The sequence below is a fragment of the Homalodisca vitripennis genome, chromosome 1 (assembly GCF_021130785.1).
Source record: "Homalodisca vitripennis isolate AUS2020 chromosome 1, UT_GWSS_2.1, whole genome shotgun sequence".
NCBI lineage: Eukaryota > Metazoa > Arthropoda > Insecta > Hemiptera > Cicadellidae > Homalodisca > Homalodisca vitripennis.
The window spans coordinates 115,904,870-115,932,688 of record NC_060207.1 but is presented as its reverse complement, the minus strand read 5'-3'; the positions used below and the strand labels follow the sequence as shown (position 1 = coordinate 115,932,688).

The following is a 27,819-nucleotide window of genomic DNA, read 5'->3' as shown; positions in this document are numbered from 1 at the left end:
TTAAATCAATTTATTATTTATTAATTTGAAATACAGTTATTTTAATAGTTTTAAAAATCTTTTAACATTTGTAACCACCATGTAAGTAAAACAATTGCTATGAAAAAGAATGAACTTGACGTTTTAAAATTAAATGTGGCTTTTTATATCTTTCTATATTTAATATCATGGAAACAACAAAATATACCACATAAACAATTATTATTATTTTTGATACAATGATGTTCTCAACGCCCACTGCAGAGTACAGTTAGTGCGCAAACTAAGTTTATACTTGCACTTGTGAGAAAGTTTGCTTATCAAATATAACTAATGGCATAATGTTTGTAACTACGAGTAGATAAGCGGTCCATCTGTACTGTTTATTCACTTATCTAAATTGATAAATGCGGCATATATCTATACATTTCAAATATTTTAAGTAGAATTTTAAGTTTAGCTCCAGCTCACCTTCCTTTTATTGCAGCGTATTTAAGTTGTTAATGCTCCTATATTCTTTCCCATTTAATCACAAATATTTTTGTCAAAGTCAGTACTTTCTTTACTCCTAGTCAATTATTATAGAGAACTAGCTCTTACCCTCGGCTTAGCACGCAATTTTAAATCTCGAAATTAGAAGATTATGAAAAGATAAATCAATAGGTGTCTGAAACCTGCTTTGGTAAAACAGTGTTTTCTTCTAGTTCTTTCATATAATTTCTGTCTAAGATAATTTTAGTGGAATAGTTGAATTTTTCTTGTAGTTGCGATGAATAAAATATACATACAAATGTACTGCTGAGAAGTAAACTTCGGTTAAAAGGTGTCTACTTCCCCAGCAGTTTACTTTCTTTTATAGTGCCACAGTTAAGATTGCCTTATTGCTCTCGGAAACCTAATTCGGTCAAAAAGCGTCTACTTTTGGCGTAAGATATTTCAAAGCTCAATAGTTTTGGGTTTGCCTCTGTCCCGAAGGATAAAATGTTCATACATGCTTACGTAAAAACAAGAAACCTATTACAGTATATAAGAAAATCCTACTACTTAAAGTATAACGAAAATATTTTTACTAATTTCAAGCAATAATTCAAAAGGTTTTGCATTATATGAAGCTTATTGTTTAGGGTTCATTTCTATGTTTTTCCTTAATCCCCTGAAAGTCTCTCACTGATACAATCTGGAGATATAATTTAGATATGAATTAGTTAGTGATCAAGATCTATATTAATATCTTATATATTAATTTTGTCTTTGCTGTGTACATAACTCCTGATAAAGAACCGTTTAAAAATTTAAATTTGATCAAATGTTTCAGCGTCTTGAACTCCAATTAAAGGGGTCAACAACTGTTCAGTGTATTTTAATTTAGAGTATGAATTATGTATAGAGAAGACAGAATTATGTTTTTATTTTTTTTAGAATTATAAAATATTTCAGGCAACCCTTCTGATTTTTCCCTTTATATAAACCTTCCTTGGCCTTCAAAGAATATTTGACAAAAAGAAATGAGCTGAATTAGTCCAGCCGTTCTAGAAATTAGCGCTTAGAAACACTTTTTGCGACTATTTTTTATTTATGATTCTGTTCTATTATTTTGAAATTCAATGTACTCAATTTTTCACAGAACTATACTGGATATAAAACGGTTAAGGTCAGTATTAATTAATATGGTACAGACTGTGTGGAGTTCAGATTGCATACAGTTACGCTTAAAGACAAAAATAATGTAAACCTCTTTGGTAGTCAAAGGAAATTGGTTCATACATCTTGTTATACGGCTATGTAAATGTCTGCACCGAAATATAAGTACATGAATCAGCTAACATTTTGTCCTAAGCTTTAAATTCATAATATGCTCTATGATAGAAGGTAAAAGTTGTTCAATTCCTTATGCACACAAATTACTCAAGACCAAAACAATAAGCATGAAAATAAGATGAAGAAATCGTTTAAATTATACTTGGCCCCACTCTTATTCTATTTCCGTGAGAAGACTGACGCCGAGTGAGGAACGATCCTGACTCTCCTCCTCCCTTCACCTTCCCGCCACCATCAGCCGTCAGTCGATTGGACCTGATACTTTTCCCAAGCGACGCTCGCAGCCAAATCCATTAAGTCTTTTTATCAAAACCATTGTATTTTCGTCCCCAAACAATTTCCTTTTCTTCTACTTGATTGCTTTTCTCTCTTATACTCGTATGTAGCAATTTTGGTGGTAGGTAATATACCCACTAGGGTGCGTTAACATTGCCATATCATTACGTTAATGTTATGTTAAGTTTCAATTCAAATAGTTCCTTTTTAAACGTTAAAATTATGTAAATAAACATACATTTCAAATCAATACAGTATACTTTAATATATGCCATTAAATTTAGCAAATATACTTTTTATATTTTACTTCAAAAGGTAACAAACACTCGTTTGGTTTCTATAAATGAAAATATTGACGATACCTTACAGTTAGAGTTTTTTGGCCAATCTCGGATTGTTGGCCTTCGAAGGTATGTTCCTCTGTCACAAGGTCTGTCCTATCTAAGCAACTTGCTCCAACAGCCATACACACTATCTGACAAGCACCCAGGTAGCAGGCCAGACTGTCTCGTCGACGGTTTGGATCGGTAGGTTTTGTCTTTATTATCAACTCACGATGGAAGTCCAAACACGATTTTCCATTCCAGTCCCACTTAAATTAACATATGGAGAAATACGATTTCCAGAAAATAAATTGGAGAACAAAGGCACTCAATACTAATATACACTGTACATGGACTGTAACCGCCAAACTCTTCTTAACATTAACATTTAGCCGTACAAGGAAACCCATACACTGCTCCTTCTGATTCTTAGGTGTTTGTAGATCTAAATGTAATTGCTAAAAATATTTGGAGTATATGTTTTAGAATCGTACTTAAACATATAGATAACATAAGAGTTTATGAACACTTGAATCAATTTATACCACGTATATAATTTTACTTTGTTATATGTAAATAATAGTTAAATATTAAGGAAAACCTTATACAAGATTACATCAGTAAAGATAAAACTTAATCACAATTAAGTTATTTATTCAATTACAGCTTGAACCTGAGTCTTTGCACCAAGCTTTAGATTCTATCAATAATTTATGTTTCTTAATAACTCCAATTCTTTGAAGACTATTAGATAAAGGCTATTAATAAAACATGTTTGGTGTAAATGACTTAATAATAACTAATAATAAAAAAACTTGCTCAGATATTGAAAGTGTTCTTGAAGCGTAATTATTCATGTTATTAATACTTACTCTAATCGGAAACTAAACACGCAGTCCCGACGAGAGCAGGGGTGAAAATTCCCGAGGGCCGATTCCAAGGGACATCCGGCAGCTTTAGAAAGTTCTCACCGCTAGTTTAGAATGAATATATTATAATTATAGGATGAAGAATTGCAATTTCAGATTTGTTTATAAAGGCCTGGGTAACATATTTTATTATTCGTTTATAGTCAAACGTGACATAAATATTATAACGTTGTAAAATAGAGGAATTAATTCTAGTGTATGGGCGAGTTAAAACATAGCCAAAACGAAAGCTAAGCTACTCGTATGTGGAGTAAGAAGACCTAGAGACAGCGCTAACCTACCATCGTTAAGGTTGACCCGTCAACTGAATCCAACTGGCCATTAGTTTTGAGTGTATAATTCAATTGCATTAATAACTCCAAAAAAAGGTCAGAAAAGTGTTGGTTGACTGTAGTCTGATAACGTGTTTATGAGTTTACTTCTAGTTAACATCAGTTTCACTCAGTTGCTGATACACTGTATTCACCTAGGCATGCAACACCTACATACACAAGACTACTATGTCGATCCTAGCGAACTGTGCATGAACTGAATACACATTTTAAGCAAAGTATATGAAGTTACTACATGTACTTCTATGTAATTAGTTCTTAATACCAAATGTAGGACGAATTTTTAATGAAGTAAATACCACGTCATACAATAAATATACACAATGATATAGTGTGACGAGACCGGACTCCTTCAGCTTCTTATATGCACACACACTGCACCGATCCCGGTAGCTGACGTGCTTAACGATGATTGGGCGGTACGATATCTGCCATCTTTATTGGGCTGCGGATTCGCACCAAGGCGATGGGACCTATAGAGGGCGGTGCAAGCAGGTCGACGTTGAGCTTCTCCTTGCACAGCTTAACGGCTGTTCGGTATCCCCTGTCGACTCTCCGGAACGTCAAACACTCTGATGGTATTTTTGCGTCCTCAGTTTTGCTTCTTACTTGATTATCCAACTGCTTCAATGACTCTGTAAGATCCGTAACTTGTGTATTTAATTTCTTTACTTCTAAGCTGATAAGTTTCAGTAACGTGTCAACAGCTTCCTGAATAGCCAGTTTGATATGTTGAGTCAACTTGCTCACCAGCACATCAACAATAGAGTCACTAAATATAAATTCCTTTACACAATCCTTAACAAAGCTACTGTAAACTTACCCGCAGCTGCAGAAGGTGAAGGAGCTATGGTAGCGCTTGTACGTATACCTTCGTTATCAATGGTGTCAGAGTCCAGAGATAAGGAGCACCTCGCCTTCTTTCTTTCAGCTGCCTTGCTTCCTGTCTGATTTGTTGGTGGCGAAACAATCATGAAGAATTTGATTAAAAAACTAAGATTTGGGATAGTTACATTTAGCAACTAATTTAATTCTTTCACGAACTAATTACGTGCTCTGTACAAAAGGGAAACTAAAAACATGAGAAAACCCCATTAAATCAGCAGTTTTTTGAGCGGAGCCAATACGAATACATGTATTCGTTCTAGATTTATCCTCTCACAGAATGTCACTCCATTGGTATTTAGCTGAGCTTTAGCAAATTTCTTTAACATTGGACTTTACTTGAGATTATATTAAGGATGAAGATATGGATTTCTCCTGCAGACGATAATGATAACGGGTAAGCTTAGCCTGCTGTATACACCAGTTCTGTAAATCTTGGTGTTCTTCGACCCCGTTATAGTTCACAAGGCCTGGGTCTATTTGAAGAAAAAATCATTCCTCAGGCTGGATTGAATAATTAAGTATTGTTAAGTGAGATAAGTTTCGCTTTGATTGTTCTATGAAGATTCTCACTATGAATGTACTCCACTTTTTTATTACATAACTTTCTGGGTCGAATAGAGTCTGCATATGATTGGGGATATAAATTTCTTCCAATAATTTCTTGCACCAAACCGACTGTAGGTATTATCTCAATTTTAGAAAAAGTTCTTGCTGCAGGATTTCAAATGAAGTTACGGAACGGGAGAATTCTGAGCGATGAGGATTTCTAGAAATGACTGTTCTTGACTTGCAAGGTGGGCGCTTACTCACTTTTTCTAAATATTAATATCATATGTTATCCAGAGTTCTCCAAATCAAATTAATATTGAATTCTTGGACCTAATAAAATAACTGATGTCTCATTAATTATCTACATTGAGGAAATAAGGACAAATCCTAGATATTTATTTACTAATTTTTGAATTATAAAAAAGTAATATTCAATTTCTCAAATAAACTTGTTGCAAAAACACCGATGGAAAGAAAAATATTGAATTTGTGTACAATAATATCTGGGGTTTAAGTATAAATTAAAATTAATATTTTCCAATCATGTTAAAAACTTGTTTTAGCGATTAATTTATTAAAAGAGTAATGGAATTTAAAACAGAACAACCAATAACTGTAGCAGTTAACCCACTTGGTTTAAAGTTGATTATTGAAAGTGATGATTTGAAATAGTAAGATCATTAAGGAAGTTCGCTACCGTTATGTATTACGACGAACTGAAGCAGTAAAGTAATACTTAACAGATTGCGACCAACGTAAACGTGGCCGAAAGTTTGTCTAGACCAAAGTGACATTAGCACTGAGAGGATATCACCCTTATCAGACCAATCAGTGGGGTGGCGTTTCCGCACAAAATGGCGCCGCCTTATCTGCCCGCTTCCGTTTTCCGTTAGCGCTGTTTCGAGTTGATTACATGTTCCCAGTGATTGCTTTTCGATTTGGACGGCTTATTCGAATGACTGATAAGTATTTGAATGTAACATTAATATTTTATCTTCTATTCTAACTATTACTATGACCTTAAAAAAACAATTAAACACGATAACAAGTAACAAGTAATTAAATATTTAATACGTATAACATTGAAGCAAAAATTCACTTAATACACATGCGATTTTAGTTAGGTAAATTAAGCAATACAGTATTTATAGTACTTATCCTAATGAAGATAAATCATAGGTTATACAGTGTCATTTCACACAGATAAGTTACGCAATACAGGATGTACATTAATACGGGTGTTATTTAATATAGATAAATAACCTAATAATACAGTTGCTACTTCAGACGGCGTTATTCACAAAACAATTTATATTTTTTATAATGAAATACCATATTAATGTTGGTGCTATGCCAGAGGGTTAAATTACAGATTACCCTTACTACCTTGTATGATAAGATGTAACTCTAGATCACTTTTAACTTCAAGTTCAACACCTTCAACCTTTCCACTGGTATGTGGAATTGATAGTAGGCTATGCATAACGGTAGCCAACTCTTACAGCTTCTCCACACTTGATATATTTGTTACCATGCTATTCTCGTACATAATATCGAAATATTACGAACACAATTAAAATCTCGAAATATTTCAGCCTCGCCTTCAAGAAGGTAACTAATTGTACAAGCAATGTTTTCAATGTGGTGTGAACCAGAAGGCATTGATGTTAGTTATTCCTTATGGTATTCAACTGTATTCCAATCTCCAATAGCTATAGCACAACAAATTGTTCCTAGCTTCATATTATTATTAGATCAATCTTACCTAATTGTTAATGAAAAAAATAATTAATTCTGAATTAATACTATTCGTCAGCATTTTATGACATTATGAAAGGTGGTTAGCTGTGATGACCACCGTGCAACAAGCACATTATTCTTGGTGGTTAGTTGTACTAACCACCTAATACTATCATAATAAATCAAGTGTAAATATCTCATAAGGGCATTGAGTTAGTCAGAAATAGAGCTGTCCAACATACATTTTATTAATTATAAGAAATCAACCTTTAGATAAGAACAAAAAACAGTGTCAATATTTATTAAGCTTGAAGTTTATTCGGTATTTCACTACACATTCATTCTTGATGATGGACTTGAAAACAGTTTTTATTTTTGCCTAGACTTAAGGCCACATTGCATTTAGAGCAGGTCCATGTTGATCTAACTGGCTTTTGTTTGGTACTGCATCTGGCACATCTCTTCATCGATGAATGCACTGGCATATGAGAAGCTGATGCGTTGCGAATGCACTTGTCAACATAAGGCTTGTGTGCTCTAATTTCTACACTATTTGTTGTTGGGAAAGCTTTTGCTGTGTTTACTTCAAGTAACAATTGACTGTCAAGTAACAATTCATCCAAAACTCTTGGTGAATTTGTTTCATTAGATTTACCCATCTTACTCTGGCGAGAGTAAGTTTTTTTAGGAATAGCACACCTAGAATTAGGGCTATTATTAATAGCATGTTTCTCAATGTTAGATTTAGTATGTAGGCCTACTAAATTTTTAACTGGAAGCTCCTCATTTTCTGATTCATCTCTCGTTCATGTCTCGTTTGGATGTTTTTTTTGGGAGGATACCATGTCAAATCTTCATCTGTATAATCTGATTTTCACAATCTGAATCACTAGGAATCTCTTCTAAGTACTCAGAAATCGATCTATGATCCATAACTCAAGAGTTCAGAAAAATCAATAAAAGTTCAAATATTTAGAGTTAGGTTAGGCCTACCGTAGATGCGTGGTGGTCAGCAGCACTAACCACTAGTTACACCACAAACTAATAGTAAATTGGTCGTTTGTTAATTAAACACTACATATACTCAATTCCTTGTATCATTAACTAATAAGTTGTAGCACTTTCAAAAACATTAGATGTTAAACTTAACATTCACAATAATTAATTTTAATGGCGGCACACAGTCTTGCTCATAACACATGTTTACTATTTAGCAGGTTTGCATACATCATAGCTTTCACAAAAGTAGCTATATCCTGCTATCTGTCAGGACTTGGATGAACTAAAATTGTGTATTAGTTCATGGAATCTCCACTAGGGTACAAACTAAAATGCTTTAACAAGGTGGTTTGCACTACTAACCACCGTGCTTGAAAGGGCAAAATTTAAGTGGTCAGTTGTACTAACCACCGTGCTTCAAAGAGTTAAAAGACCTACACAATAAGGGGACATCCATTTTTTTCCAGCGCATTTCTTAAACTGCTCTTTATGACTTTTTAAATGCTACTCTTTCTTATATTATACTTTATAGGCGCGTTCTTTACGCTCTTCCTTATAATAAAACTTCTCTTACCCAACTAATAAGTATTTCGAAACACACTGAGTATTCGAGAACTGCTTGATCATACACGATGTTATCGACATGATAGTCTTATTCCTATTACACCTTCTTTGTCACTATCACCTTTGCAACCGTTCCTCCATTACGAGGATATGTCACTCGTTTTCCCATTTTTATTCTCCCTCACCGAGTCAGATTACGTCAGTCACCGTAGTATAAGGTAATCGCTACATTCTAGATTTCAATCCATCCATTTTAGTAGTCTGTTCCTCTCATATTATTCCAGTTATATGTTTTACAACAATACTTTCTTCTTCTTCTTCTTCTGTCCCATTTCCGTCTAACTACCATCTCCCTAAAACACCCAAAAAACAAAATCCGACTAAAAGAGTAGTAGGAATAGAGATTTGACCATGCTTCATCAGCCATATTTCACCTATTTTGAATCACTGTAGTAGCTAAAGTTAATTTCACTACAAATCTTGTCATAAGCTCTAATGCTATGTTGTCTTGTGCCCTATTTCCACTAGCATCCGAAAAGAACCATGCGCAGGGTACAAATACCGCCGGAAAGAGACTGATTTCAATTTTTCATGAAAATACCAATAGGGTACGCGTTTCCAATCCCACTTCCGTTTTTTAAAGATAATCCCACTCGCGTCCCTCATTGTAACGGATCACCGCAAGATTGCCTGGTGACACACGCTTTGTTGATAGGATCGGAAATGTGTTACCATAAAAGGAGTAGCAAAACGTCGATATAAATTTATATTCCCTCTCTTTAAGAAAAGAACATTACACCTCATTTTAAAAATATTATCCGTTATATACACCCATGTAGGTTGTAATACCTTAAGACGGAGGATCAGAGGAGGTCCAGGATACAATGGAGGGCATGGAAAGCGGGAAGCCCTTCATAACATGGCAGACCAGCTTTACACAGAAAACAGATTTTTCCAAATTCCAAAATCTTTCTTGACAGCGTATTATTTTGGCGTGACATTAGCGTCTTTACATGACTTCTATTAACAACTTGAAATCATGTGTATAAAGTTTGATGGGCCATTTGTTCAAGCACATTGTCATGTTAGCAGGAAGGACCTCACACGTGATGGGGTTCACTTCAACAGAAGAAGTATCAGTGGCTTGAGTTCACGGTTTGTGAACACTGTTTCTGAGGCTCTGCGCTCTATGGATGCGGTGCTAATTCTGGTGCGTTGTCATTATAGTAAGACAGAGCCGTCCTCACACTCTCCCCTTCTCGGCCGGAATTCTGAAACAGGAGGTGGAGCTAACTGTTGTGTTGACTATGACAGCTGCGGTCGAAATGTGAGCACAGACACGTCTCAGCTCTCGGGAAACTAGCTGCTAGGGCGGAAAGCAATGAGCGTGTCTTTGGAGTCACCCACCTGAACATGAGATCGTTGAATACTAGGTTCGACGAGATGAGTTCATTGGTAGACAATTTGGGATTCGTCATTTTTGGTGTGACGGAGAGTTGGCTACATCTTGATACGCCCTCAGATAACTTTATTATACCGGGGTACTCCTTACTGCGAAGTGACCGCAACTAAAGTCATAAGACAAACAGGTACTGGTGTTTGTTTCATGAGCAGAGTTGCCTCTGACGCAGGCCATGTTATAAATGTTATGTTATATGATGTTTCGAGACTTGGTGTTGGTCCATCGCCAAACCGTTAATGTAATCGTGGATATGGCAAACATTATGAGCAGAGTTACCTCTGACGCGGATCATGTTATAAATGTTATGTTATGTGATGTTTCGAGACTTGGGGTTGGTTGGTCCATCGCCAAACCGTTAATGTAATCGTGGATATGGCAAACATTATGAGCAGAGTTACCTCTGACGCAGCCCATGTTATAAATGTTATGTTATATGATGTTTCGAGACTTGGTGTTGGTCCATCGCCAAACCGTTAATGTAATCGTGGATATGGCAAACATTATGAGCAGAGTTACCTCTGACGCGGATCATGTTATGTTTATGTGATGCTACAAGGGTTGGGGTTGGTTGGTCCATAGCCAAACTGTTAACGTATTCATGGATATGGCAACGTTTTGGGTGCAGGCACCAGTAAAAAGAGAAATATTCTCAACGTAATATTGCTTTACAAAACCTCTACCAACATCGATTACTCTTAGTTACAAAACCATTCCTTTTAATTTCTGTGATATTTGTGTCTTTCATGTTAATCACAAGCGAATTGAAGATTTCAAATCATTTGTCGTATACATGTAAAGCTGTAAGTCATTACGTAATGTGAAATACTAGATGTTACTGGGATTTATTTTTTATTAATGTGCTTTTAGCAATAATAACAGTAACAACATAGTCGTAGAGCTCTCGAACGAATAACCTTCGAATAAGTTGAATTATTCGCTACACATTGATAAAATACTTAATTTTAAACAAAAAGTAAGGATTACGTTTTGCACAACGCAATAAATTCATATATTCTTTGTAACGACATAGCTTATAATACTATACGCATTCATACCCCTTTTTGTTTTTTCTCTAGGTTCATTAATAACGTAGTTGTGAATTTTGAACGTCTACCATATTAAATAAAAGAATGTATCAAGATGGCCAAGGATGTTAGCCGAGATATTTATAAGAAAAATGTTTATCGAGTTTTAACGAATTTTTAACAAGCCACGTTATAAGAAATATATATTTTTTAAAACTTTTGAAAGAGGGGTGATTTTGGGCTCTGGGGATCATGTTTTGAGAAGTTATGCTGGAATTTTCCTTCAGTTCGACCTACAATAAGGACATTGTGATAGGCTAAGTTTGTGTACAAAATCTTAATTTGGACAATATTTTTTATTATTTATTTTAAAGAATTTGATACCATAGCAATTTCTAATATAAAGAGTAATTATTTATAATTGAGAATACTTTTTTAATTTATATGATTTAATTAGAAATGAATATAAAAATGATGTTACACTTAGTCCATGATATTAATTTAATACGATTAGGAATGCCGAATTGATACAAATAGTTCGCAGATTATTGTGGCATTCCTGTAAATCATTCAATTATGCATCTAATAAAACAACCCACCACTATCCGATTATATTAAAACCACTAGATTAATAATGTGGTTTGTTGTGGTAATTAATTAAAGGGACTTATCGTTTAATACGTGACAACTGGGATAAGAATAATTTATTATAATCATATAGTGTATCTGTAATTGAAACTTAGGTTGAGAAATTATTTTTATATAAACGATTATTATTCTTTTATATTCCTAGCACTTGTCCGATTTTCATGTTCATCCGTAAGCTCTGATAAATTTGATATAATAAAAATATAAGTAAAGCTGTAACAATAAGTAGTAAGTAGTAACTGTGACTATAACTGGTGAATTGGATATTGTGATCTATTTCGATATCGGGTGTTATTTTTCTATTCATCCATCCCAACGGTTACCACAACCTAGATTAAGGCAGTGTCAAGTATGCTGATACCTAAATTTTCACTAAGTTATGAAAACTTAATGATAGTGTATATAATATCAATACCTTCAATCTCTTTAATCCTCATATACAGGGTGCCTATACGTAAGTTACTCTGTCAAACTTCATCATTCGATTTGTGTGGTGAAAATAAGTACATAATGTTTTATAAAGTATAGCCTTCTTGATTAGTTTACCGTCTGTCAGTCTCTCGGTAAAAATTACATATAAGTGTGAATAAAAGTATAAAGTAAAAAAAAATAATAAATTTTCAGCCTAATTAAAAATTATTTTTAAAATCATTTATACAGCAGGTTTCAAAATGGAGGAAGTAAAAAAATGTCAAACTAAAACAACTCAAAAACAAGAAATATTATGACAAATATTTAAGAATATTTCGTTTTATTTTAGGTGAACATTTTAGTAACAATTTCTCTATAACAAATAATAACCGAACAGTTAAGATTTTACTGAGCATCATTCTTAATTTAAAATATACGAATCGAGTTGTTAATATTGTTGAACAACTCATTAATGATCATCACATTGTTGCGTTGAGCAGCTGACAGAACCTTCTCATTGTTGTATCTACAGCGTTTCTACAGCGTTGTACGCTATAACGCGATATGTTTAAGTTTACAATCGTTTCAAGGTTATCAATGAACTCAGTACGTAAGCGATTGATTATAGTCCGGTAAAATAAGGATGCAACCTCGGAATGAAAGATAATAAGCTAAAAAATTTACATACGTCTTTATTTTGATGGTATAAAAAAACTTACCTCAAAAGTCTAATATAATCACGTGTAATCACGTGTACGCATCTTTAGATATTTAAGGTCAAAGTTCACGAAAATCAGTTTTTTTAAAATATCTCGTTTTCCTTACGGTAAATGACTTTGAAGGTGGTTAGAATAATTGTAGAACGAAAAATTCTCTTCAACTTTTTGTATGAAAGTAAATTTTATGTACGTAAAACCCTTTTTGAGATACAGCGCAAGGAGTAGGGGACCGCTTACCTGTATATACGATAATGCGAGGGCAGCCAGTAGAATACAATAAATAAATGAGTTATATTGTTAATTATTCACTTACTATTATTATTATTACTTAATACTATTATTATTGTTAGCATTATTATTACATTTTTATTATTATCATTATTATTAAATTTTTATTATTATTTATTATTCCATATTTATAGATATTAATTATAAATTATATATTCTCTAAATAATACTTTATTTTATTTTTACCAAACATACAATATTAAAAGAAATATTTCAAATGAATTTTTAATTATATATTTATTTATTGATCCAATAATAAAATTTATTAAAATTACAAATATAAAATATTTGTTTTTATTATTAATGATTAATATTTTTGTTTTTATTTCTTCTTGTTCGTCTTCTTCTTCTTCTTCCCCTGGCTGTTTAATATCGGATTCATTATCATCATTCTCGTTTAAAAAAGTATTAGAATAGAAAGATTCAAGAATATCAGGTGCATATTCACTTCCTTCATTGAAACCATCTGAAGTTGATGAAGCGTAGAGGCATGATTGTCCATTACACTGCCACAAATTAAAGTGCATCGCAATCCTGATTTCCTGCATCCGCAATTAGAACCAAAACCTTTCCTACAATTGCAAAATATTGTATTCAGCAGTTCTTCTGGTGCTGGTGGTAATAATGTTGTTATTGGTTCCAGGAGTTCATTTTGCAGTACCCAGCCGAATTCCTGGGGTTCTAAATCATTTCCCAACCAAATTTGGGTCTGATAATAGACACGAATGATATGCTGACGAGCTGCTGTACTTGAAGGTGGAAGACTTGATAACTGCACTGGTTTGTTGCGTCTTGTTGATTTGATGAACTGGGGTGTATGGAAAACAGTCTATATCGTCTTCTGATTTCGGAGCATTATACGTTGCTAAGAAAATACGTACTCCATTTTCAAATAATTCTTGTACAGAGCAGTTTTTTGTTTAATAGTTCAGCTGATTGATTTTAAATCGTGATGTTTTTTCGAACATTTTAATAAACAATATTTTACCTTTTTTATAAAGCGCAGAAGTCGTATCACATCCACTAAACACGTGTAATAATAATACGTGTTTCTTAGAATGCGGGGTATTTTATCAAAACTTTTCGATGAATACAGTTTTGTCTCTACATTACTCTTACCCTTTTTTTTTGAAAAAAATTTCTTGTTGATGTGATTGAGCACATCCTATCAAGATAAATAGCAAATCAATATCTTCTCCTACAATGACAAAAGTTTCTTTTTAAAGTTCAGACTCTGCAATAGCTGTTTCTACAATGAGAGAACATCACCATCATCTCTGGCTTGTTTTTTAGTAATATTAAACAGTTTTTAATTTGTTGATAAGCATGTCTATAAATATTTTTCATTCCAATGTTTCATCAAAGCGGAGTTCGTAAGATTTTGAAACACCAGCAGTTCTTCTTAACTGTTTCCATTGCTTTAATGTTCTTAGTGTAGTCTGAGTAACCATCAAATACAACAACAATACTTGACCCATAATATGTTTGTAAATATTTGACGTATTTATTCAAAATATGAGAGAGATAGTATCATCTTTATTCCATACAACGCGGTGCAAGAGAAATCCACCATCGATGATATAATATTCATATGGTATAATATTTATAGTAATATAGTAATATGGAAGAAAAGTATATCTTTTAATATTGTATGTTTGGTAAAAATAAAATAAGTATTATTTAGAGAATATATAATTTATAATTAATATCTATAAATATGGTATATTAAATAATTAATAATAAAAATTTAATAATAATGATAATAATACAAATGTATTAATAATGATAATAATGCTAACAACAATAATAATATTAAGTTTTAATAATAATAGTAAGTGAATAATTAACAATATAACTCATTTATTTATTGTATTCTACTGGCTGACCTCGCATTATCGTATTATACAGGTAAGCGGTCCCCTACTCTTTGCGCTGTATCTCAAAAAGGGTTTGAACGTACATAAAATTACTTCAGAAAAAGTTGAAGAGAATTTCTCTAACCACCTTCAAAGTCATTTAGCGTAAGGGAAACGAGATATTTAAAACAAAAACTGATTTTCGTGAACTTTGACCTTAAATAATCTAAAGACGCGTACACGTGATTACACGTGATTTATATGAGACTTTTGAGGTAAGTTTTATATACCATCAAAATAAAGACGTATGCAAATTTTTAGCTTATTATCTTTCATTCCGAGGTTGCATCCTTATTTTGTCTTATTTTACTGAGTTATTAGTATTCAGGTGAATTTACTACATTTTTAAAAATTGTAGGATGTATTAAGATATAAAATCAGTTGCTCGTCATAAAGCTAGGTGTCGTACTTTTTTTAACATGATGAAAACCTGGATAATGAAATCATGAATATTATGTAATTTAATCCGATTATTTAATTAATTTTATTAATAAGATGGAATCTGACAATTTAAGCAGCATGGATATTTGTGATGAAAGAATTCAATCTATTATTATAATACGCCGTTAATGAAAATTAACTGTAAATGTTATCTTGCATTTATTAATTTGGTTTATTAAAATAAAATAGAACCAAACGGTTTTTTACCGTTGTTATTGTTTAAAAAGCTAACTTATGTTTTTTGTGTAGTAAAAAAATAGAAGTGCGGTAAATAAAAAAATCTTAGATCTAAGGAATTTAACATCTTGACAATATAATTTTTAGCTTAATGAGTTGGTAGCGATAACTAACATTTATCTTAATATTTAAAAAAAAAACTATTTAATTAAAAAAAGAGATTTTAATTTCGGGTTTTCTTAAATAAGTAAATGATTTTAATAGCTATTTGGACCACATTAGACATTTCTGGTGATGATATAGCGATGTTCTAATATATGTAACAATTTTAAATTAACTAGCCAATATATGGCAGTTCAATACGCTACGTATATTTAGGTGGATTAAATTCGCCATCAATATAAAATTAAAACTTTAAGATTATTGTAATCATATCATATTCAATGTAACCAATACGATGGTGCATACAAGCAGAAATATGGGTCTAATGAACTAAAGTTGTTTTCGTAGAATCGATCGATACGTGTAATACTGTTGAGATACAATGTAATACGATGTGCATACAAGCAGAAATGCATGGGTCTAAATGAACTAAAGTTGTTTTCGTAGAAATCGATCGATACGATAATACTACTGTTGAGATACAATGTAACCAATACGATGGTGCATACAAGCAAAATATGGGTCTAATGAACTAAAGTTGTTTTTCGTAGAATCGATCGATACGTGTAATACTGTTGAGATTCAATAAACCAATGCATGGTGCATACAAGCAGAAATATGGGTCAAATGAACTAAAGTTGTTTTCGTAGAATCGATCGATACGTGTAATACTGTTGAGATTCACTACGTATGGTGCATACAAGCAGAAATATGGGTCTAATGAACTATAGAGTTGGTTTTTCGTAGAATCGATCGATACGTGTAATACTGTTGAGATTCAATAAACCAATGCGATGGTGCATACAAGCAAATATTGAAAGAACTAAAGTTTTTTTTTCGTAGAATCGATCGATACGTGTAATACTGTTGAGATTCAATATAACCACCAATGCGAAGGTGCTATACAGCAGAAATATGGGTCTAATGAACTAAAGTTGTTTTTGTAGAAATCGATCGATACGTGTAATACTGTGAGATTCAAGATATCCAATGCGATGGTGCAAGTACAAGCATATGGTCCTACCATGAAACTAAAGTTGTTTTCGTAGAATCGATCGATACGTGTAATACTGTTGAGATACAATGTAACCAATACGATGGTGCATACAAGCAGAAATATGGGTCTAATGAACTAAAGTTGTTTTCGTAGAATCGATCGATACGTGTAATACTCGTTGAGATTCAATATAAACCAAGCGATGGTGCATACAAGCAGAAATGTGGGTCTAATGAACTAAAGTTGTTTTCGTAGAATCGATCGAAACGTGTAATACTGTTTGAGATTACAATGTAACCAATAACGATGGTGCATACAAGCAGAAAATATGGGTCTAATGAACTAAAGTTTTGTTTTCGTAGAATCGATCGATACATGTGTGAGATACAATATAACCAATGCGATGGTGCAATACAAGATGTGGGTGTAATGAACTAAAGTTGTTTTCGTAGAATCGATCGATACGAGTAATACTGTTGAGATCAATGTTCACCAATACGATCGTGCATACAAGAAATATGGGTCTAATGAACTAAAGTTGTTTTCGTAGAATCGATCGATACATGTAATCGATACTGTCGAGATTCAATGTAACCAATACGATCGTGCATACAAGCAAAATATGGGTCTAATGAACTAAAGTTGTTTTCGTAGAATCGATCGATACGTGCAATACTGTTGAGATACAATGTAACCAATACGATCGTGCATACAAGCAGAAATATGGGTCTAATGAACTAAAGTTGTTTTCGTAGAATCGATCGATACATGTAATACTGTTGAGATTCCAATGTAACCAATGCGATGGTGCATACAAGGCAGAAATATGGTCTAATGAACTAAAGTTGTTTTCGTTAGAATCGATCGATACATGTAATACTGTTGAGATTCAATGTAACCAATACGATCGTGCATACAAGCAGAAATATGGGTCTAATGAACTAAAGTTGTTTTCGTAGAATCGATCGAATACGTGTAATACTGTGTGAGATACAATATAACCAATGCGATGGTGCATACAAGCAGAAATGTGGGTCTAATGAACTAAAGTTGTTTTCGTAGAATCGATCGATACATGTAATACTGTTGAGATACAATGTAACCAATACGATGGTGCATACAAGCAGAAATATGGGTCTAATGAACTAAAGTTGTTTTCGTAGAATCGTTCGATACATGCAATACTGTTGAGATTCAATGTATAACCAATACGATGGTGCATACAAGCAGAATATGGGTCTAATGAACTAAAGTTGTTTTCGTAGAATCGATCGATACATGTAATACTGTTGAGATTCAATGTAACCAATACGATCGTGCATACAAGCAGAAATATGGGTCTAATGAACTAAAGTTGTTTTCGTAGAATCGATCGATACATGTAATACTGTTGAGATTACAATGTAACCAATACGATGGTGCATACAAGCAGAAATGTGGGTCTAATGAACTAAAGTTGTTTTTCGTAGAATCGATCAATACATGTAATACTGTTGAGATACAATGTAACCAATGCGATTGTGCATACAAGCAGAAATATGGGTCTAATGAACTAAAGTTGTTTTTCGTAGAATCGATCGATACATGCAATACTTGCGTTGAGATACAATGTAACCAATACGATCGTGCATACAAGCAGAAATAATGGGTCTAATGAACTAAAGTTGTTTTCGTAGAATCGATCGATACATGTAATACTGTTGAGATTCAATGCAACCAATACGATTGGTGCATACAAGCAGAAATATGGGTCTAATGAACTAAAGTTGTTTTCGTAAAATCGTTCAATGCATGCAATACTGTTGAGATACAATGTAACCAATACGATGGTGCATACAAGCAGAAATATGGGTCTAATGAACTAAAGTTGTTTTCGTAGAATCGATCGATACATGTAATACTGTTGAGATACAATGTAACCAATACGATTGTGCATACAAGCAGAAATATGGGTCTAATGAACTAAAGTTGTTTTCGTAGAATCGATCGATACATGTAATACTGTTGAGATACAATGTAACCAATACGATGGTGCATACAAGCAGAAATATGGGTCTAATGAACTAAAGTTGTTTTCGTAGAATCGATCGATACATGTAATACTGTTGAGATTCAATGTAACCAATACGATGGTGCATACAAGCAGAAATATGGGTCTAATGAACTAAAGTTGTTTTCGTAGAATCGATCGATACATGTAATACTGTTGAGATAGGTAACAGGAAAGTTTGACAGTTAATCGAAAACACATTGTGTTATAATCTACGCGTCTACATATGAAGTGCTCTCGTGATCTATCAGAGAGGCGGCGATATCTGTTTGTTATCTCAAGGTACAACGTGACTGTCACACAGTGCGGAGCCCGCCAACTGGAGAGATACAACATGTTGTCCTGCAGTTTAACAGGTTGGTTCAACGCCACTATTTACTTGTTTCTTTATATTTTATATACTTGTTCCAGACGACATCCCTACCCGTCTCGTGGACCTTCTGCTCCTTTGTCTGTATACATTCTAAAATTGGGTTAGAAAAAATATCGATTCCTTCTTCACTATCTTTGAGAACTTTCGTTTTGAAGTGGATAACTAGAGAACTAGGGACAAGAACATTAAATTACCATTTTAAGAGTTCAAGTGGAAGGAGATCAAAGTTGGAAGAATTAATGTACCTAATAGATTTGTGACTTGACTACAAGAATTAAGTGATTTACTTTAAAGTTGTCTGAGTCAATATACCCTAAAATGTAAATTTCTAATTAAAGTTAATTAATGCAGAAAGAATTAATGATTTTGTAATCTTTGAACCATATTTTGGAACGAACGTAACGTTACGTGCAATTAGAGTATTTTAAATAAATTTTAATTTATTGTTATCTAATTAATTACTTTCACAGTCATATCATAGTACATGCATTTCAGAGTTAGATGTTTCATACATAGCTTAACTAGTCTTAAAACGTTAATGCAAATTTTAAATACTACTGTAATACAAATATCAAATAACAGTTAAAAATGAATAAAAGTTTATTGGAACACAATACTTACTTTTCAACATGAAAAATAATTGGACCAACAACTAGGCAGTAAGGCAATATTTTATTATTTTTTATTACACTAGTACTTTTTACAGCGTTTTTGCCATTAGCGTCTAGTATAAAGCGAATCGAAAAATATATGTTTACGTTGCAAATTCTTTTGCTGTTGGAACACATTAATCGACAAATATTTATAACTCAACACCCAACATAAAGTTTGTCTTGGTCGTTTTAATTGAATTAGAAGCATTGAGATATTAAAATTAAAGTCACAAGAAAATCCGAGATACAGTAGGTAGTTTAGTGATAAATGTTTGTTGAACATTGTGGTTTTTTTATATATTACGTTTCCAAAAGACTTAAAAGCCTCTGGATAACAATTTCGAGGCTTCGTTATTGGGTATATAAACATTAAACCCCATTTGCTCTTCACGTATATAACAAACTTATCCCATTTTGTAATTTTTGAAGTTATAATGATTGCATAAAGAAGAGTGAAATTCAAATTTTCAGAATAATTAGATATTGGGTTTTGTTTAAAAGTTGTAATACAAACTGCAATATTCACTAATGTTTTTGGTAATACAAACTATTAAAGATTTGCAAAGTTAGTATTTCAAAACAATAAAGAATAGCTGGAGGTTTAGATCTTTAGATACGCTTATTTTTATTTGAATGAGATACTGTGATACCTGATAAATGAGGTTCTCTCTATTGTTTTCAGAAAGAAGTCATATATAATGACGCTGGAATTTCTTCATTAATACTTTAATCTACTCTAATTACCTTTATTATAGCACAAAATGTTTTAGCCTGGGTAAGGTATTTTTTAACTTCTATCACCATCTTTCTATGATCAAAGTTTTCGTTCTCAATGACTGTAAATATATTCGTACACTCATTATCTCATTTTGCCATTCTCATCTAATATATTCAATGACTATAACAAGTGCATGATCCAAATTATATATATATATATATAATATATAATTTACATATATAATATATATAATATAATTTACATATAAAATTTATATATATATATATATATATATATAAAGATTTAGATCGTGCACTTGTTGTAGTCATTGAATATATTCGACCGTGAACAAGGATATTTTACAGGCTATTTATTCTCACTTAAAATAACTCCCATTAGCATTACCCTTACACAAGCATTGCACAATTATTGGAATTGCCATCTGTATGTAGACATATCTATCTCTTATATTATATTGATGAGTTGTACTAACCATCAACAAGAGTACGTTAGTTCAGATAACCTATGCGTAGCCAGAGAGTCTAATAGAAGATATTCGATAACGAAGAATATTCAATCCACTGGGAATTCATTGTGTGGGTCGCGTATGAAAGGGCCCCATATTTTTACCACACCTTACTTTTGGGCATCGGCCAAAAGGTAAAGTGCAAAAATTATTAGGGCTTGCTTCGATTTGGATAACACATTAGCTTGAAAACTATGCAAGCGTAGTCTAATAATTAATAATACATTAATTAGTAACTGCTATATATTATAAAAAACTATTATGACGGACAATTTTAGTTTTGATATTTAATTTAAAATTCTAGTTATCGATCGAAATAAATTTCTAACTTAATGAGTTATTAACATTTCATGGATTATTATCATATGTATGGTGTCTGAAAAATATTATGTAAATTTATTTACTACTATACGAGTATTTCATAATATTGCTAATTAATGATCTATTTTAATACTAGAGTAATAAATAATTGCTAAAGTTGTCTTGAAGTTCTCACATTAACTAATAAATGTTCATATGGTTTAAGTTGACATCTAATTGTATGTAATTACTTTTTTGTTAAGAATATAATCAAATAACTGTATTTAATTCAATAAAGTTTTGTATTTTCACTTCCCAGGTTTTTTGATAGTATCCGAAGGTGTGCCTTTCCACTCTTATACACAATTAGTTCATACTTATATTATATCTCATACTATCTAACCCGTTTTCCCAAAATGTTCATATGAATTGCTTATGAGCAGTTCACTAAAAATGGCACGACTAAATACTTAAACGGGTGTAAAAAAAATAAATTTAATTAAAACATGCATTTAAATAAAATATATCCTAATTATTATAGGAACTTAAGTCATTAAACAAAGTAATGTCAGCAAAACATTTGAATACAAAGGAAAGATTGATCGTCAGCCACGCTAGTTTTGGTGAATATCGAATGTGGGAGGTTAATAAAAGGGTTCAAATATGAAATGATAATTTTATTCTTATATCATACATCAGCTGCGTACACTTAAATCCAATCATCACACACGTAAATAAGTGTTACACTAACGCCAAGTAATCATATACAGGCCCATAAAGTGATAGTTTTGATTTCTGTAGCTAAATATACCTAGTCAAATAGAGTGACGAGTTTCATACTTTTTAGCTAAATACAAACATATATATAAAGGGATGACTTTCATTCTTTTCAGCTAGATATACACAGGCACTTAAAGCGACGAATTTCACTCTTTTTAGCTAGCTAAAAACAGATACAAAAAGGGATAACTTTCATCCTTTTTAGCTAGATACAGAGAGTTACATAAAGGGATCACTTTTATTATTTTTAACTACATATACACAGGCACTTAAAGCGACGACTTTTATTCTTCTTAGCTATATACAGACAGTTACATATAGAGATGACTTTTATTATTTTTAACTAAATATGCACAGGGACATAAAGGGACAACTTTCATTCTTTTGCCTAGATACAAACAGTTACATAAAGTGACGACTTTTATTATTTTTATCTAGATGTCTGATTGTGATGTGATCTCTGATTGGTTACGTATCTAACGGTCGATTTTAAATGTATCAATATAAAATACGACAAATCATCACTTTACATTACAATATCTTTAAAACTTTTGATACAAATTGATTCCTTTATTAAGAAATATCTTTTTAACTATCTAATTAATTTTAAGAAAAAACCAGGCTATATATTTAACACAGCATATTGGCTTTCGGTTCATAGAATAAAACTATAATAATTTACACCTGTACATGTCCTACATTATTACCAAGTATTAATACCACCTATCGTGTATGAAAGTTGTAAACTTAAATTTAGAAAGTTTTGCTATCTCCCGGTAAACAATAGAGTAACTGTGACAGCTAGCGAGTGATAAACCTTAGTGGCGCTCAGCCAAGTCCCACAAATGAACACACATCATCGTAGAACTTATTTTTGTCCGTCTAGAAATAAAGTGTCATAATAAAATCTAAAACATATGTAAATAAAATATAAAGTCTAGACATAAAATCTTTCTCGAGATATATTGAGGATAGTTAGGTTACATTTGTTACTTTGTTACATTTTAAAATGTTATATGATTGTTTGCACATTTCTTCTTCTACAATTTTCTTATTGCCATCATAGTTACACGTAAGAACAATGTAAATATGATCGCTAACGCCAAGACAAATCCTATAGAGTACATGTGCAACTACCAAACTAGATGATCCTTGTATAGAAATAACGTTTCACGCAAAATTGAAAGACTGAAGGTCGGGTCGCTTTTAAACTTACGATTATCGTGCGGACAAACAAACAGACAGACATGACATCTTTCCAGTCCTTTCAATGATACACTTCACTAACGCTCAGCTAAAAACTGCAGAAAAGCAATACAGTTCCCTTATCTATGTACATTCTGTATATATAATTATAGTTAGTATGTTTAAAGTAATTAAATTCATTGATAAACAGGTAAATATTATATAAGATTTTATATTTGTGAATGACGTTTCGAAACATTATATAAGCCTCTTAAAATCGTTTACGCCTAAATTATCTGTACGTAACCATTGTTAGTAAATCATCGAATCAATCAAATAGTAGTGCGAATTGTATTGGAGTTGGGGAAAATCGTGTTTATCTTTACAGTCACTTGACATTGCTTTTCTTTGTACAGTCAGTGTGGATTAATCATCTTGATGTTCAAGTAGCAGTTGACATGACTGTACTGGAAATGTTCTTAATGGACATTGGACTTACTATAGACGAAATTGCTATAGACTTACTATAGGTATTACATACGCCTTTATTAACCTCAACAAAGGTTTAAGTTTAATTTAACTGGTCTAAAAAATACTCAATTTGATCTTTTTACTTTAGAAGGAAGTATAATTTAGCTTAATACGATATACTATAGTTTGCAAAATTTCAGATTGAAATCTCTACTACTCCTAAACAACGAATTTATACTTGTTCAAATATTGTCTGATAATTCACGTTTTAATTAATGCTCGTCAATTCCAGATTCACTTTGAATAAGGAAATTATTTAACTGCATAACATTACTTAGAAATAAAAGTACTATAATGAGTAGCACTTGCTACCTAATGTCTAATAAACATCCTTCTATCATTTACTTAAATACATCTTCTCTGGAACGTAAGTCTACGTTTTTTTTAAAAATATATCTTGTTACAGACACTATGGAGCAGCATCTACCTCCATGGCTTTGCAACGACTTTCTGACTCACGTTCTGCAAAGCGAAGAAGACAAGCGTCACGTCGTGGTCTCAGGGTTCGAGGCCGTCCCTGCAGCCCCGCCCGGGGTCAACTATGCGAGCTGCCTCACCCGCGTGCGAGTGCAGTTCAGGTACCAGGAGGAAGCCGACGAGCTTCATTCCGTCTCTCTCATCATCAAGTCAGAACTGACGGAAGGCTGCATCTGCGAGATTTTTGAGGAACTCTGTTACATCGAACCTATATTCTACAACAAGTTCCTCCCGGAAGCGAGTAAGATTACCCAAACGTCCTTCGCTCCTAAAGAGTTTTTCTCTCCCAAATTCTCCGCGATGGTCCTTGAAGACTTATCGGAACAGGGGTTCCAGACTGCCGACAGAACTAAACAGCTGGATTTTGATCACTGCAGGTTATACGCGATTGCTGCAGCTAATTTTCACGCGGTGTCAGTCGCCGTCCACAAAAACAATCCCGAACTTGTCGAGTTTATCGGAAAGGAAAAGATCTTCTCAAACGATCTGAAAAGTACAGGTTGCTTTAAGTACATGATAAGATGTGCCTTTGAGTGTTTGGCCGACCGCACTGCAGCGTTAAGCAGATTCAGCAGGTACTGTGGGTTGATCAGACGTACCTCTGTCAATCTCTGGGATATGTTGGTGCAGGCTCATCAGCGAAGTGAAGTGTTAAACACCATCAATCAAGGAGACCCTTGGACTACCAACATGATGTTCAGGTACAACGATGAAGGAGCTGTGGCTGAAGTAAAACTGGTGGATTTTCAGGCTCTCAGGTACGGTTCTCCTGTCAATGACCTGATCTTCTTCATCTGGACTAGTGCCAACCATGAGGTCAGAAGAAATCGGCGGGATGAACTGTACCAGGTCTACCTGGAAACGCTAAACAGAAGACTGAGAGAATTCAACTGTTCCGAATTCTTCACATTTATAGAATTCATGGAGCATGTGAAGAAACTGAGACCTTTAGTAATATTTTTGATGGGTGTGATGCTTCCATTGAACTTTCATTCTCATCCTGTAAACTTTGGTGCATTTCTTCATGAGGAAGTTGGACAAAGTAATCCTTTTGAAAAATACTATAATAACAGTTACTGCTCCAACCATCTCCCAAAACTACTCGAACAGATGGAAATGGCTGGCGTCTTTAACTATCTAGAGCAATATAGAAAGTGAAATAATGCATGAACCTTTTTCAAACAGCTCAACATGACGGATGAACATATCTCTTGTACCTGCTACTTTTCTATAATTTATTTGAATATATTTTTATAAATAGCAGTTTTAAATATTTATTGTTTACACCTTATTATTGTCATCTTTTGACAGTTGTGTTAATTTAATAAGCTTACTAACAAATTCATCATCTAAATCCAGTGCGCTTATGATATATTATAATATTTTAAAAGATTAAGAAATCCTTAATTAAGAACTATTGCATGAAAAACTTTAATAAAATGGTGATTTATAGTTTACACTAACAGTTACTCGTGGAATTGCACGCTACGTACCCATTGAATAATAGGGACGTTACCAGTATATCCTTTTTAAATGGCATAATAAACACTTATAAACACTTAATAAACACTTATCATGAGATAAGCTATGGTGACTGGAAGATATTCGAATCACCTGATCCATTTAAGAAGAACCAGACTTTAAGTATACAGAGCAGTGTTTTGGGGACTTAAATTTGGAGAGTAAGCAATTTTGATAAAGACCAATACATTAACTCTACATTCTACCAACATACATGCAACATTGATGAAACATTCCATCCTATTTGACTGAATAGCTTCATAAATTTCAGTAACTATTTTAGACTAGTGTAGAGGAGTTCTAAAGTCGAAGTTCATCAATCTTTAACTCATAGGTGATTTCTTAGTGAAAGCATTTATGATGTGATATGATGGAGCCCTTATATATTTATTTTTACCACAGGTCTAAAATGTCTATTGCGGTAAAACATATATACTTCCGCTCGAAGGTATTTCCAGTATTGTAAGTAGTGTTTGCATTGTTGCTCCAGTAAAGTAAGTACGTACGTTCTCACATTTATTCATAATTTATTTTGAAACAGTTTTTATAAGCATAGTGAAATACGCCTTTCTCTTTATTATTCCGTGATAAACGATTAAAGTAACAGTTACACATTAGTGGGCTCATTAGAGGCTAGCGTGTAGGATCCTAAAGTCAAAGTGTTCAGCTTTTCAGTAAAAACTCATGATGTAATAAGTAACGAAGCTCTATGTTATTTAGAAACCGAATTTGATTGTGTTATGATGCCTCGATCTTGAATATATACACGCTAGAAGGTCTGACAAGATAATTTATTTCAAAAGGTGTGTACCTATGTCATTGTAGGTTATTCTGGTCGAAGGTATTTTTGGTGACATGTTTGCTTAAAAGCCTCTCAATCAAAAAACTACTAAGATATATTTTATAACAGTCTTTAAATCTGTAGAAAAAGTTAGACAGTTGCCTTTGATATGTACATTACACCAATAATCAAGCACTGTATACTTAATATTATACACAATTTACGGCAAAAATATACTTTTACTCAAAGTTTTATATTTCATTATGTGGATAACCTATGTGCTTATCAGTGGTTACAGAGAAAGTTAAAATAAGAAGTGTTACTTTTAAGCGTACTCAAGGCTTTTTATATTACAAACGTAATGAAATTTAATATGGTACTTACATCAATAAAGCACATGATTGCGTTTACAAAGAACAGTTAATGCGTTTACAATGACACGTGTTATATGCTAATTAAGTCAAAAAGGGAGTTCAAAACCAGCGGGGTGTATCTGGAGGATTTTCGAAATAGGAATAGATTTACAAAACATGGTTAACATAACAACACCAGGGGCCTAAGAGTGTCTTCGTAAAATTTAAATACAATTGGTCCATTAGATTTTACGTGATTGAGTAACAGACAGATTAGATTACACTATTATACTTTTATATAATATTATGGATATAGATGCATTCATCATTGACATTAAAATGGAATATCTGAGATGATTTGAATAATTTTAATCTCTGCACTCAACGCTCTCTCAGTGCTCTAGGCGGATTCGTCATTGGCTCTTACAGACACGTGACTCGGACTGTTACTCTGAACAAAGGTAGATTCCATAGCATTTGTGAGGTAGCACTTGTAGGTTAATCCAACTTCACAAGTAACACGTTTCAGCAACTTAGTCCATCCCGTTGGTCTATGTCTTGTTTCAAACCCCTAGATGAACGTCTATAGAAACCCTGATGTAATCTGGAAAGCTTACTATAGCTTGAGGTAATAAACGGTGATTTGAAACATCTCAATCTATGCACATAATCATCCCTCGTTGCTCCAATAGGAAAATTTCTTCCATTAGATACGTCACTCCGACCATAACTATGAACAACGATATATTCCTTAGCATCTGTCAGATACCTTATGACATTCGAAGAAAACTATATTTTATTCTGTCTCGCTGCTCTAATAGTGTTTAAAAGGAATCATACAGGAGTTTTCTTTTAAATCCTAATGTAGGCTAGGATATTTCCCACAGTAACTGTGAGGTAACTTATAGTGATTTGTAAAATTCAATCT

The 27,819-nt window shown here is 32.9% G+C and overlaps 1 protein-coding gene across 1 annotated transcript; it reads left to right on the top strand.

Annotated features, from left to right (window-relative positions):
• Positions 1 to 18,919: 18,919 nt before the first annotated feature.
• LOC124352695 lies at positions 18,920 to 25,499 on the top strand. Its single transcript, XM_046802299.1, has 2 exons — positions 18,920 to 19,049; positions 24,166 to 25,499. Exons 1-2 carry the CDS (start codon positions 18,920 to 18,922, stop codon positions 25,392 to 25,394), a joined length of 1,359 nt encoding a protein of 452 aa, XP_046658255.1. The 3' UTR covers positions 25,395 to 25,499.
• The last annotated feature ends 2,320 nt before the right edge of the window (positions 25,500 to 27,819 follow it).